Source organism: Equus asinus, chromosome 9 (assembly GCF_041296235.1).
Source record: "Equus asinus isolate D_3611 breed Donkey chromosome 9, EquAss-T2T_v2, whole genome shotgun sequence".
NCBI lineage: Eukaryota > Metazoa > Chordata > Mammalia > Perissodactyla > Equidae > Equus > Equus asinus.
Window position 1 is genome coordinate 94,486,483 of NC_091798.1, and position 13,851 is coordinate 94,500,333.

At 43.3% G+C, this 13,851-nt stretch overlaps 1 protein-coding gene across 1 annotated transcript; it reads right to left on the reverse strand.

Annotated features, from left to right (window-relative positions):
* Positions 1–9,162: 9,162 nt before the first annotated feature.
* Positions 9,163–9,531, reverse strand: LOC106838062 (histone H2B subacrosomal variant-like). Its single transcript, XM_014851936.1, has one exon. The coding sequence runs from the start codon at positions 9,529–9,531 to the stop codon at positions 9,163–9,165; it is 369 nt and encodes a 122-aa protein (XP_014707422.1).
* Between the last annotated feature and the right edge of the window lie 4,320 nt (positions 9,532–13,851).

Here is a 13,851-nt window from a genome sequence, read left to right on the forward strand (position 1 = left end):
ATTACTGTCAGATTTTCTGGTTTTTGCCTTCTCTTTCCAGTCAGATAATTGAATGCAATGGTGTTGTTTACCCATAGATATTGTCTAGACTAATTTTTGCCTGCTTTTCTAAATTAATTTAGCAGACTTTTCAGCCTAGCTAGCTACCTATATGGTCCTATAATGGGTATTTTGGACTTAGACCTTAACATTTTGGATCATTGTTGTCTCTAAGTGGGAACAAAAACGTGACTGAATTTGAAAAGTGCCAGAATTTGCTTTAGTTGACTAACGGTGGGAGATAAAGCCTGTTGTGGGGGCAATCTCTTTGTTTTGGGAGGATTACTTTCGTGAGTTGTCTTGTTCATGTGGATTTAAATTATCCCCAAACTTACAACAGTAATACTAATTTATTATTTCCTCACATTTCTGAGGCTCTGGAATTCAGGAGCCACTGAGCTGGGTGGTCCTGGCTCGGAGTCTCTCGTGAGTTTCCCGGGGCTGCCGTCGTCGGGAGGCTAGACTGGAGCGGGCAGATCCACCGCCAGGGTGGCTCCCTCGTATGGCTGGCAAGTTAATGCTGGTTGTTGGCAGGACACCTGTGTGCCTCGCCATCTGGATCTTTCCATAGGGCTGCTTTGATGTCCTCATGACAGGGTGGCTGGTTTCCCCAGAGTGAGTAATCCAAGAGAAAACAGGGAGGAAGTGGCAGTGATTTTTATGACAAAGCCCTGAAAGTCACACACTGTACTTCCGCTGTGTTCTACTGGTCACACAGACCAACCCTGATACATCGTGGGAGGGGAGTGCACAAAGAAAGGAATACCTGGAAAAGAGAGTCATTAGGGAGCCATCTTGGAGACTAAATACCACATTAAGTAGTATTGTTTCTTTTTCTTGAAAGCCTTTTAATTGCGGAGTAATCCAAATGCAAATATATTAGACTGGGATAAAGCACATTTTGTTTAATAGTAAAATTCTACAGGCTGAGTTGATTGAGGATCAGCATGCAACACTGCGGAGATTAATTTGATGTCAAGTGATTTTTCTGCCTCCTCTGCTGGAGAAACCACGAGAGGACCAAAAAAAGAGATGCCCATTGGAAGGACTTACAAAGGTGGGGTAAAACCTTGAGTTCTTTCCAGTTAAAACCTTAGTAACTCAAAGTTCCTGTGACTCACCCTCTGGCAAAGTTCCACACAGAAATTTCTCTGATTCTCCCAGGGCGGCCTGGCTTCACATGTGCCCATGAACCAGTCCGTCTGGAACAATCGTCTCGGGACACTGCTTTGTTTTCCCTCTTCCCCTCCAGCTTTTCGGGGTGCCTATCTGCAGCCTCCATATTGGGATTCTGGTCCCAGGGCAGAGAAAAATGGCCCTTTCTCCATCTCTTGCGTCCTACTTCATCGCCTGGGCCCTGAAGCCGCACAGCCTGTGCCCAGACCATCGCAAATTCCTCCCTGAAAACAGGTCTTCTTTGCCTCTGAGTGACTCTCCGCCAAGAACACAAAAGGACAAGCAACAGGTTTATTTTTCAGGATTCTTTTCGTCTTGAATGTAGCTGAATAACCTTCCACCCTGACTTACATTTACAGGCGGCTACTTTCTCCTCACATATTTACATAGTCTGCTGGTTTCTCCCCAGACTGTCAAATGTCTTCCAAAACAATCAGCTGTCAGAGCTAAGAAAAATCTGTCAACACGTTATGTGGGCACAGCTCAAGGTTGTGATAGAAACTGATCACAAGTATTGAAAAATTCAAGCTGTCCTCTTCCATCTAAGCTTTAAACAAGTGCTGATCATCGGCCCCAAGATCATTTGACTTTTGCCAGGTGCTCTGCACTTTGAGCACTCTTGTGATACCCTACACGTGGCTGTTTACAAAAGCCTCTTGCCTACTGCAGATATCTTAGTGGAAGTGCTGAACAAGCTGAGCCTCATGTCTTGGCTCTCTCCGTTGTGTCTCCTGGGCCAGAGCCCTGGGAATCCCCAGTTGGCTGTTTCTTTGCTACTGCACACATTGCACGGATCTCCTGGGGATTCTGCCTCCTCGGTGGCTTCCACATCTGTCTCTTCCTTATTTCCACTGCCACTGACTTGGTTCAGGCGCTCCTTTAGTCCTTCCTGGATCACTCCGATAATATGCAAACTTTTTAATTCATCCTCATTGCTGCCGCTGCAATAACGTTTCTAAACACAAATGAAATGGCATCTTTCTCCTGCTTGAAGTCCCTCCTTGGGTCTCCCCATAGGTACTGGGGTGGAGTTCCAGTCATAGGTCAGCCCACAGATTTTTGCCTACCTCTCTGACATCTCCCCCATCCCTCTTCCTGTGCTTGTTGGCAGCCATCCAGCTTTCAATTATCTTCAATTTATGCTGTGTTTAATGCCCTATGCTTTTGCAAATATTGTTTCTGCTACCTTATTGCATTTTCTACTCATCCTTCAAGCCCTAGGTCAGGTGTCATTTCCTGTAAGACACTTTTCCGTTCTGGCTTAGATGCCCCTCTATGTTCCGTAGCATCTTCTGCATCTCTCTCCACATGAGATGCAGCATGCGTTGTACTTTGAGTTTTGGATTCTGGAGCGAGAGTATGTGGGTTTAATCACATGTCTTTTATTACTAGCTGTGTGACCTCTGGCAAGTGTCTTAGCCTTTTTTATGCCTCAGTTTCCCTGACTGCAGAGTGATAATAGTATCTCTCTCATGTGGTGCTCTGGGCTTTATATTGAGTTGACATATATGGCGTATTTAGAGAAATGCCTAGCTCAGAGCCCAGACTCAGTGTATGTCAGCTGTTCCCAATAGTTTATTTTACTTTCAGTTTGTTGTTCCATAAGATTCTAAGCTTTTAAAGGGATGTAGCTTGTCTTTGTTTTCTCAGCATCTGTCAGAAAGATGGCATTTCTGTGCATGCATAAATGAACTATTAGTACCACACGTAAGGTATTGTACTTAATAGCACTTTCCCATTCCCCGGTACTTTCTGACACATTTAGTTCACACAGGAACAAGCTAGAAGTGTGCATAGCAAGTCTTTAAATAATTATAGTGACAGCATATATTTATATGAGATTACATTATTCATTTCCAAAACAAGGTTTCTAAACCCAGAGAAAGTTAATCTAGTTTGCTAGGATTTTATTGTTTGGGTGATTCGTATTACAAAATCAGCACTGTTCTTTCTCATTGGTGCAAGACATCTTTTATGATACCATATACCTCTAGATTCAAATTACTACAGAACCCATGACCCATGGTCATGTCGTTGGCTCAGTTAGAAGTGCTCTTTACTATCTTCTTGGAATCTCTCATGTATTTTTGTATTTTAAGTAATGTTTCAAAATCACATTATGTGTCCAGTTAGACTAATAACAGACGAGCTCTTGCCATCTGCGTTACGCATCTCTGAGAAAGCGTAGCTAAATAGCATGAGATTTCATTTTACAGCAACGTCTTCTGGTAAACACACAAGACATTCATCATCCTTCATTTCTAGAGTAATATGTTTTTATTTAATAAGTGTACAATCATTTTGAGACCAACTGCATTGTTTAGCAGTCAATAATCTTCTGGATGTCCATACTAGAATTAGATTTGACTATGAATGATAGAAACCCAAAATAACAGTGGCTTAAACAAGTTAGAAATTTATTTCTCTCTCATGTAAACATAGGCAGTCCTGGGCTGGATGGCAGTTCAGTCATCAGAGACCAAAGCTGTTTCATTTTTCTGCTCTATCATCCTTAATATACAGGTTTCAACTCCTAGTTTAAGATGGCTGCTCCAGCCCCAGCCTTTACATCCTCAGTCCAGCCAGCAGGAAAGAGGAAAAGGGAAAAGAGCACTCTGCTGACATTTAAGGCCACTTCCTGGAAGTTGCATATACCTTCTCATTCATCAGAACTTGGTCACATGGACACATGTAGTCAAAGGAAGGGTTGGAAATATAGTGGCCATGAGCTCAGCTAAAAATTGGGGGTCCTGTTTCTGAGAAGAATGGGTAAATGCATATTAGAGGACTATTACCAATGTGTGTTACTTATTGTCTTACTGTCATTTAACTGTCTCAGATTACTAAGGTCCAAAACTGAAAAAATATTGGGTAAAATGACCCTATTGATCTCAAAATTATGCACTGAGATAATTTTGACCCTTTCTTAATGTGTTAGCTAGATAGAGACTATTTTTAAATTTTAAAAGCTATGTTGTCTTCATGAATTGACTCCAAAATTTAAAAATATATGTGGTTAATGTTGCAAATAACTTTCTCATAAAGGAGCAATAAAAAAATATAAAATGATATATGACACCAAAGGCACAGACAACAAAAGAAAAAACAGACAAGTTTGACTTCATCAAAATTAACTTTTGTGTATCAAAGGACACTATCAACAGAGTGAAGAGGCAACCCATGGAATGGGAGAAAAATATCTGCAAATCATATATCTGAGAAGGAACTAATATTCAGAATATATAAAGAACTCCTACAACTCAACAACAAATAAACAAACAAATCGACTGAAAAATGGGCAAAGGAACTGAACTGACATTTCTCTAAAGAAATATACAAATAGCCAATAAGTATATGAAAAGATGCTCAACATCACTAATCACTAGGGAAATGCAAATCAAAACCACTTTACATCCATTAGGATGTAAACAAAACAAAACAAAACAGAAAATAGTAAGTGTTGGCAAGGCTGTGGAGAACCCTTGTACATTGCTGGTGGGAATGTAAAATGGAATAGCCACTGTGGAAAACAGTATGGTCGTTCCTCAAAAAATTAAAAATAGAACCACCATATGATCCAACAATCCCACTTCCACGCATATACCCAAAAGAATTGAAAGCAGGGTCTTGAAGATTTATTTGTACACCCATGATCATAGTGGCATTATTTTCAATAGCCAAAAGGTGGAAGCCACCCGTGTGACCACTGGTGAGTGGATAAACAAAACATGATGCATACATACAATGAAATATTGTTTAGCCTTAAAAAGAAAGGAAATTCTGACATATGTTACAACATGGGTGAACCTTGAGGACATTATGCTAAGTGAAATAAGCCAGTCACAAAAGGACAAATACTGCTGGATTCCACTTATATGAAGTACCTGGAGCAGTCAGATTCATGGAGATAGAAAGCAGAATGGTGGTTGCCAGGGGCTGGGGAGAGAGGGGGAAATGTGGAGTTATTATTATTATTATTATTATTGGTGAGGAAGATTGGCCCTGTGCTAACATCTGTGCCTATCTTCCTCTATTTTGTATGTGGGATGCTGCCACAGCATGGCTTGATAAGCGGTATGTAGGTCCATGCCCAGTCTCTGAACCCATGAATCCTGGGCTGCCCAAGCAGAGCACGCGAATTTAACCACTATGTCAGTGGGCTGGCCCTGGGGTTATTATTTAATGTTTACGGAATTTCAGTTTGGGAAGATGAAAAAGTTCTAGAGATAGATGGTGGTGATGGTTGTGTAACAGTGTGATATACTTAATGTGACAGAGCTGTACACTTAAGAATGATTGAAATGGTAAGGTTTATGTTATATATATTTTACCACACTAAAAAATGTTTAAATTAAAAAAATTGTGGCTATTTTTACACACACGCATTTATATAATCAGACTGCAAATTCTAGAAAGTTTTTGTCAAGTATCCTGGTCTTATTTTGAAATTCTATGAAAATATTTCAAAACATACACAAAAGTAGAGAGAATGACGTGTACAGAACTCCCCAGTCCCCGTCTCCCAGCTTTCCCACCTCAGTTTGTAGTAAACCCTCTTTGTGAGTGGTTAGTCCGTCACCCCAGTTGTGGAGTTCCATGTGAATGTATTATCCTTACGCCAGTGATCTGAAAAGCCAACTGTACATAAACTTCTCATTTTTGTGAATTTTTTACAGGTGTCCCTTAGGAAACCTGGCTTATTACACACCCTGCAAAAGGAGCAGCGTTGTGTAGACCAGAAGTTGGAACCTTTTCTCTGCAGAGCCAGATAGTAAATATTTTAGGCTTTGTGGTCACATTTTGCTGTTAGTGCCCTCGAGTGGATTCCCACTGCCGCGACCCTGTGGACAGCAGAGTGGAACCTGGCTCGGTCACTCTGCACCATCCTCTCCCCTTCCAGTGCTATGTCAGACAATGCTCCACTGCTATTTGTAGGGTTTTCGTGGCCAGGCCTTTCTTCCTTGTCTGTCTTAGTCTGGAAGCTCTGCTGAAAACTGTCCACCGTGGGTGACCCTGTTGGTACGTGAAATCCTGTCGGTGTAGCTTTTAGAATCCAAACAACACACAGCTGCCACAGCATGACAACCGACAGATGGGTAGTGTGGCTCCCTGACTGGGACATGAACCCGGGCTGTGGTGGTGAGAGTGCTGGATCTTAACCACTAGACCACCAGGGTCAATCAGCCTTGTTGAACATTCTTGTTTTTTTCGTTCTTTTTAAATATCCCTATAAAGATGTAAAACCCTTTCTGAGCTTGTGGGGCTGTATGAAAAAGGTCTACTTCCAGATTTGGCACAAGGGCCGTAACTGGCTGACCCCTGGTAGACCTTTGGGGCCCTTCTGATGCCGACCCAGAGCAGAGCGGCAGATGTGGGCATCTAATCCATGTTGACGAAAATAATCCATAACCAATCTGTAAATGAAAATTTGGGTGAGTTTATTCTGAGCTGAAATCTGAGGACCATGGCCCAGGGCCTTTCTTCCCAAAGGAAGAAAGGGCACTGAAGAAGTGGGGTGCACATAGTGGTTATATACCCCCAAACAGGGTGTTTCACATAGGATTGAAATGTCCCTCCCACAATAGTCACAAGATTGCCCTGTCGGCACAGCGCTTGATGGACACAGCAGGTAGTAGGTCTGCTATCTCGGTGGGTGTAGCAGGAGGCAAGTCTATTGTCTTGAGCCGGGTGGTCACAGGTGAGCGCAGCAATCAGTTTCTAGCCTAAGGAAAGATGCTTAATCCTTAAGGAGACGCCAATGTTGGGAGGGGCAGGGAAGTTGCACCTTTACCTCAAGGGCCTTTGTTCTTGCCATAGGGAATCTCTAAAGCAGATATACAATGCATGCTCAACGGCCTTGGTCAGGCCCTTTTGGAAAGACAAGGTCAGGCCGAATTAGGTTTATATCAAATGGCTTCCTCATATTCTCCAATATATCCTATTGCTTGCCATTTTTATTTGTCATCCAGATCAGTCGATCTTTATGGTAGCCAGCAACCTCTGCCTAGGCCTGACTCAAACAGGATGGTTTCACATCTGATTGTATAAATGCGTGCATATAAAAACACCTACTTAAATTTTTTTTAACCATTTTTTCATTGTGGTACAATTTTACGTTGGTTCCTCTAAGTAGGATCCAACAGGCCTGTCAGGTCTGTTTCCTGGAACTCTGAGAAGCAAGGATTTAGAGGTGAGCAACCCCAGGAGAAACAGAGACTGGGTCCTAAGTGACAGACTCCTGGAACAGTCTCAGTTCCAATTCCAATATATTCATACAAGAAATCCCCTTTCTTGAGGAAACTTAAGTGATGCATTCCTTGTAACCAGAAGAATCTAAATTCCTCTCATCTATTGCAGATGTAAATTTGTACAAACACGGTGGAAGATAGTCTGGTCATAACCAGTAAAGTTGCATATGGGCGTGTCACTGCCCCTGCAATTCCACTGAGGGTATTTTGCCTGGAGAAATTCTTGTGCATTTGCGTAGGAGCATCTACGTACAAGAAGATTCGCAGCAAGTAGCACGTGACCACAGTGGACTCTGTTAGCCCCGTCAGACCCCAACTCTGCCACTTACACAGGTGCGTAACCTCAGACAAGGTGCTTATTTCTCTGTGCCCATTTTCCTCATTTGTAGGAGGGGATAATTATTCAATCCTCACGAAGTTGTGGTAAGGATTAAATAAGTTAATTTATGTAAAATGCTGGGCACACAGGAAATGCTATGTAAGTCTGAACTGTTGTTTCAAGTCACATATAGCAGCATTGTCTATAATAGCAAAAAATTGAAAACGACCCAAACCTCCATCAACAGATTGATAAATAAACTGCGGTATGCTCACGCTATGGAATGCTGTAGAGCAGAGGATTGATAAATAAACTGCGGTATGCTCACACTATGGAATGCTGTAGAGCAGACGATTGATAAATAAACTGCGGTATGCTCACACTATGGAATGCTGTAGAGCAGAGGATTGATAAATAAACTGCGGTATGCTTACACTATGGAATGCTATAGAGCAGAGGAGTGGAAAGAACGGACGAGGGCTCTATGTGTCAACAGGGTTGAATCTTAGAACAACACTCAAGAAAAGGCAGGCACAGAAGAACACGTGTCATACAACCCCAGCGTGACCAAATAAACACAATTAAACCTATCACATAGAGACACATACACAGGGAGAAAAGGACCAAGAAAATTGAGAAAGAGACAAAAGTCAGGGCAGTGATAAGGAGATGGGTCACGACAGCCTAGTGACATCTGTGACGTTCTTCAAGTTTAGAAATCGAGTGGTAGGTTCTGTGTGTTGTAACGTTATAAATGTAGGACCGTGGATCCCAGGGAACCAAATCTAAATGTAAAGATAAATTAAATGTAAAGATAAAATTTACCTGGAAAAGAACTGAGCTTGTTGAAATGCGGGAAACGAGAATTAAAACAAAAAGGAAACGGTTAACATGCTCTCTAGAGACGTCACTGAGGAACTAAACTGTTGAATGTAGCTTGCTCTAGAAAATACTTTTTTAATGACAACTTATCAGCACTGGCGTATTTCTGATTAAAACATTTGTCTTCATAAATTCAAAGTCAGTATGACCTGGGGGTCAAAATAGCTGGATTAGATCATCCTGTACATAGTTAACAATGTTTTAACAATACAATAAGCATTGAATTTATATAATGAGATGTACACATTCATAGGAAAAAAAAAGAGCTCTGGGTGGGAGTTGGGTGGGAGCAAGGAGTCAGGAAACCCTAAATAGTCGAACTGTGAACGGGTAAAATAGCAAGAGAGTAATTCTTCTCTAAACATAAGAGAAATAGGAAAAACACCAGGAAATATCACTATGTTATAAAAAAGAAGAGTGAATTCATATTGAAGTGATTGTTTGGGTAGTAAGCTTGATTCACTTTCCCCAAGATTTAATTAAGCTGGTACATGGAGTTTAGGAGTGAAGATATCTCTGGACAGCTTCACTTCCAAAAGCCACTGCATACTTAGCTAGTTTCCCAGGAAACAGCGAGTACACTGCCTTCTGGACATCTTGAGGGGTGAGGGTACACCGATTTCTGAAATACATCATGCTGCAGGCTTCCGTAGAAATGCGCTCGAAGATGTTGTTGATCAAGATGTTCATGGTGTCCAAGGTGCGAGCCGATATGCCCCTCTGGGGAACCACTTCCTTTAGGACCCTGTTTATGTAGAGTGAGTAATTTCTGTGGCCACGGTAGGTGCTGGCGTGTGATTTCTTTCTGGAGGCTGGGCTTTGGCGTCGTCTGGAGCACCTGCTCTTCTTGGTGGAAGCTCTGGCCATTGTAGATGTTCTTGTCAGTTACGAGTGGAGAGGAGAAGGGCCTGAGCATTGGGGGAGCTCTTGGATTTATGCCTGAGTGTCACAATCAGACTTCCAGGCTTCTCTCTCATTGGAGGTTACTCTTCCCATGTCACAATCATCTGGTGATGACGGTGATGTGTTGTTAAGGGAAAACCTTGTTCTTGGCCCACCTAAAGCTTTCCTAAGAAGATAGAGTGTTACAGGAGGATTGAGGCTGATGTCATGGGAGAAGAGCACTCATTTTTCCTCCTTTATTTCTTAGCAGTTTGTAAGCATAATAGACAATATTTTCAGAACTGGGCAAACCTCATCAAATTGCAGGGTTAGTAAGAGGAAAGGAAAAAGTGCCATAAGCCTTTTATTGGGGGAATTTCTATTTATAAAAGTATTCATAAATTCATATTATAAACAAGTGATCAATTAAACAAGCCATTAAAAATCTCGTTATGATTATTTTATAATAAAAATAAATATGTACAGCTAATCTTCTTTTAAAAATTATGCCCATTATTTTAAACAATCCTAATTTTTTGTGGACCCCAACTCCTTAGGAACAACTATGTACAACTGGAGAATAAAACAAACACTCCCCTATTTTCTTGTTTAAATTATGATATGTGAACTGTGTTCATTAACTTTTTATGATGATATTAGTATCATTCTTGAAAATTTCAAAAATCTCATTACACGGTCTTGTTTTTTCACCTGATCCTGTAGTTCTGTCGTTATTGACTGAAGCGTGTGGGGGGTCGTTCCTGCTCATGTGTCATGTTGATGTTCATGCTTTACAAAAAAAATCTCCATTTGCTTTCTTAATCAAATTCATCTGGATAAAGTAAAAGAGAAATAGACAAGAGTATAAAAATTGCCACTCACAAGCATTTTGAGAATTCACAATCGCCCCAACTATTAACGCTGCCACGAAAGGTCCTCGCCTGTGACTGCTTCACAGGAAAGGCAGATGGGCCTGTGTGGAACTTCTGGAAGGCTAGCTGTAATTCCTCCCATTTTTCTCCTCCCCAAGAAAATAAATCTGAAATAAGGTGAGTAAGAACAATGTTGTTATAGGGACAACTTTGAACAAGCTCTAAGGTTTTAAAGCCAGCGGGCAGCATTTGTCAGTGTTGACTTCATTGCTGGGAACAGGCTGAGATGGAGGCCGCCCCTTCGGTGTATGCTTTGGGCTGATGGGTTTTCTGTCAGCTCTTGCTAACTTTGCTTTCAGATTTCTCTGGATATAATTACTTACTTAGCTTAATTATAGCACAGCTTTATATAAGCTATCATTTAGAAGAAACTGTCAGGTGGAGAAGGTTCATTTCCTAGTCCTCACGCGCCCATGTGGAAGAGCTTCTGTGAGGGTAACACTCCTGGCCTCTCCCCTCCTCCCTTCTTCTCCCTGGACCAGTCCTCCCTGGGATGGTGAGGCGGGGGGGGTTGGGGGGGTGGTGGGACAGGCAGGCCTCCCGCAGCCCTCTGCGCCCGCTCGCGTCTGACTGTGGCCGCTCTGCCCCTGGGGCTGGATCGCTCTGCTGGCTGAGGTTTCCGTGTGGTTGTCCTGCTGGATTTGGAGGGCTCCATTAGGAAGCCTGTCGTTGCCCCACACCGGAGCGCTACTCTCCAGTTTGTTGTAGTAAAGCTGACATTTTGATCCCCATCCCTTTGATCCCTGTGACTCTCAGTCGGTTCCGTGCCTGGGTGAGGAGAAGGAACGCTGCACTCTATCTAGTACAGGAGCGAAAAGAAAAAAAAAAACTGTACGCTCAAATACTCATTGATCAGAACGTTCAGAAAATGAGGAATACTGACCCTGTAAAGTTTCTGGCTACTTTAGGGTGAATTCCCTTTTAAAATTGAATGAGTCATTCTAAAATATGTATGAGTTCACCACCAATGTACTGATTTATCTTTTCCTTCTCTCTGCCTCCTCCTCCAGACAGTCTGGAACAAGGGACAGACACCTTTTAGCATAATGACCTTCAGGAGATGCCTGCTGGGTTCTCAGTCTGAGCAATTCAGCAAGTCTGATCACTTTGCATCTGCCGTACCCTGAGGACAGACACTGTGAAGCCCTCTCTCCTCTCCTCTCTCCTCTGCCCTCACCCTCAGGGTCCTAGCCCTGGAGCAAAGCCTGGAGGCACAAGAGAATGAAAGGACTGATGACCAGAGGTCTGGGGTCCCCAAGCTGCTCAGTGTGGCTGGAGTGCAAACTTAAGAACTGTTCATGCCTCTTTCCAGGCTCTTGTTCTGAGCTGGATCACACCATGTCTGTTTGGGCCATGGGCTGCGTGTCTTCCAGGATCCAGTATGTACAGTACCGGGGTTACAGCTACTGATTCTTTCATTCATGATTGAGGGTCTTGTATTGACTCAAGGTCGTCATCAAAACTCTGTGATCGTTCCGCAGTAACTGCGGCAGAGGTGACATTAATTCAAAGCTGAAAACTCGCATTGACAGCTCTGAGTGTGCTCTGGGAGCATTTTACAGCTGCTGCATTAGTTTACTATGGCTGTTGTAATAAATCAGCACAAATTTGGTGTCTTAGAACAACATGAATTTGTTATCTTATAGTTCCGGTGGTCAGAAGTCTGAATGGGTTTCATGGGGCTAAAATCAAGTTGTCCACAGGGCTGAGTTCCTTCTGGAGAATCAAGAGGAGGACCTGTTTTCTTGTCTTTTCCAGCTTCTAGAGGCCGCCTGCATTCCTTGGCTTCTCCTCCATCTTCAGCACCAGTAATGGGTGGTCAGGTCTTTCTCGTGCTGATCCCTCTGACCCTGTGTCTCCTGCCTCCTCCTTTCACTTACGGGGCCCTCGTGATTACACTGGTTCCTCCTGGACAGTCAGGATCATCTTCACATCTCAGGATCCTCAACTTTGTCACATCTGCAAAGTCCATTTTACTATGTAAGGTAGCACTTTCACAGTTCAGGGGTTAGGGCATGGACACGTTTGAGGGGCATTATTCTGCCCACCACAGCCGCCACGAACAGAAGGCAATCCTCAGGGTCTATCTAGGTCGCTGATGGTGTAGAAGTTGGAGATGAAAATACTGTCCTTAGTGGATGACCAGGAACATATTTTAAAAATACTTCCTGTATATGGGCTGTCTTGGAATTTGCTTATTTTTTTCTAAAAATGGAGAGTTGTCTTGGATTTTTGCTTTCTGTGCTGCGTCTCTACATTATGGCTCCAAAAATCTGCTAAATAAAATTGGCTTTATCCCTGGAAGGCCAGAGGATGACAGTAGAGGAGACAGATTTTTCTTTCCTCCCTCATTCTCATGCTGCCTTCTCACTCTCTCTTCTCCTGCTGGTGTTCTCTCCCCTCTCATGCCAGTATTTACTGAATGCCAACTATGCGCCAGGCTCTGCATCAGTTACATTGTGGGGGCACAGCAACGAAGAAATACAGTCCCTATTCTCAAGGAACTCACGGTTTATTGAGATAGACAGACGTGGAAGTAATAGATTACTGTGAACAGGGTATGACTGGGCATCCACGGGCACAGCAAGAAGACGGGGTGCTTCCAAGGCAGGCTTCTAGGAGGAGGTGATGGTTTAACTGAACCGTGATGGATGTAGAAGTTATTCAGGCAGATAAGGGGCTGTGGTGGAGGAGGCATGGCTGTGTAAATAAGTACCTCAGGGAAAGAGGTCCTCTTTTTTTGCGCATGAGAATGGAAGCCCTGTGGTCTGAAAGAGCCCCAGTGTGCCTGCCCTTGCTTGTCTGGCGGTATTCAGGTGTGAGAGAATGTGAGATCTCTAGAAGGAGGCAAAGGAAATGAATTTGCCAGGGGAGAGTCCAGGCTTCGGTTAAGGCCGTGGTTCCAAAGCTTGGGCACACACTGGAGTCACCAAGGGGGACTGAAACCCACGATCAAGCCAGCCGTGCCAGGGCTGGACCCCAGACTGACCGAATCAGCGTCTGCAGGACTGAGGCCAGGTGTGTTTTCTTTTCAGTTCTTTTCATGTTCAGCTGGGGTTGAGAGTCACTAGTTGAGGTAGGATCAAAATGTTTGAAGGTGTTGGGAAGCTTTTCGTCAACTCTGGAATGGGATTGTCAGGGAAAGGGCTAAGAGGGAGGGGCGGAGGGGAGGAGGGTGAGGAGGAGGCGGAGGACAGAGGGATAGCGGAGAGCAGATGAGAGGACGGAGGACGACGGAAGAGTGACTCCTGAGGCGACACAGTCTCCGGTCAGGGACTCCAGCTTCAGAGACACGAAGAGACAGACTACGGTGTAAAGTAGTTTCTGTGCGTTTACATCGAGGCTAACTTTGCCGAGAAGCTCTTTTGGTGCT

What these genes read in the sequence shown, in the direction of transcription:
- LOC106838062 (XM_014851936.1), bottom strand. Translation starts at nt 9,531, where the DNA reads ATGGCCAGAGCTTCCACCAAGAAGAGCAGGTGCTCCAGACGACGCCAA.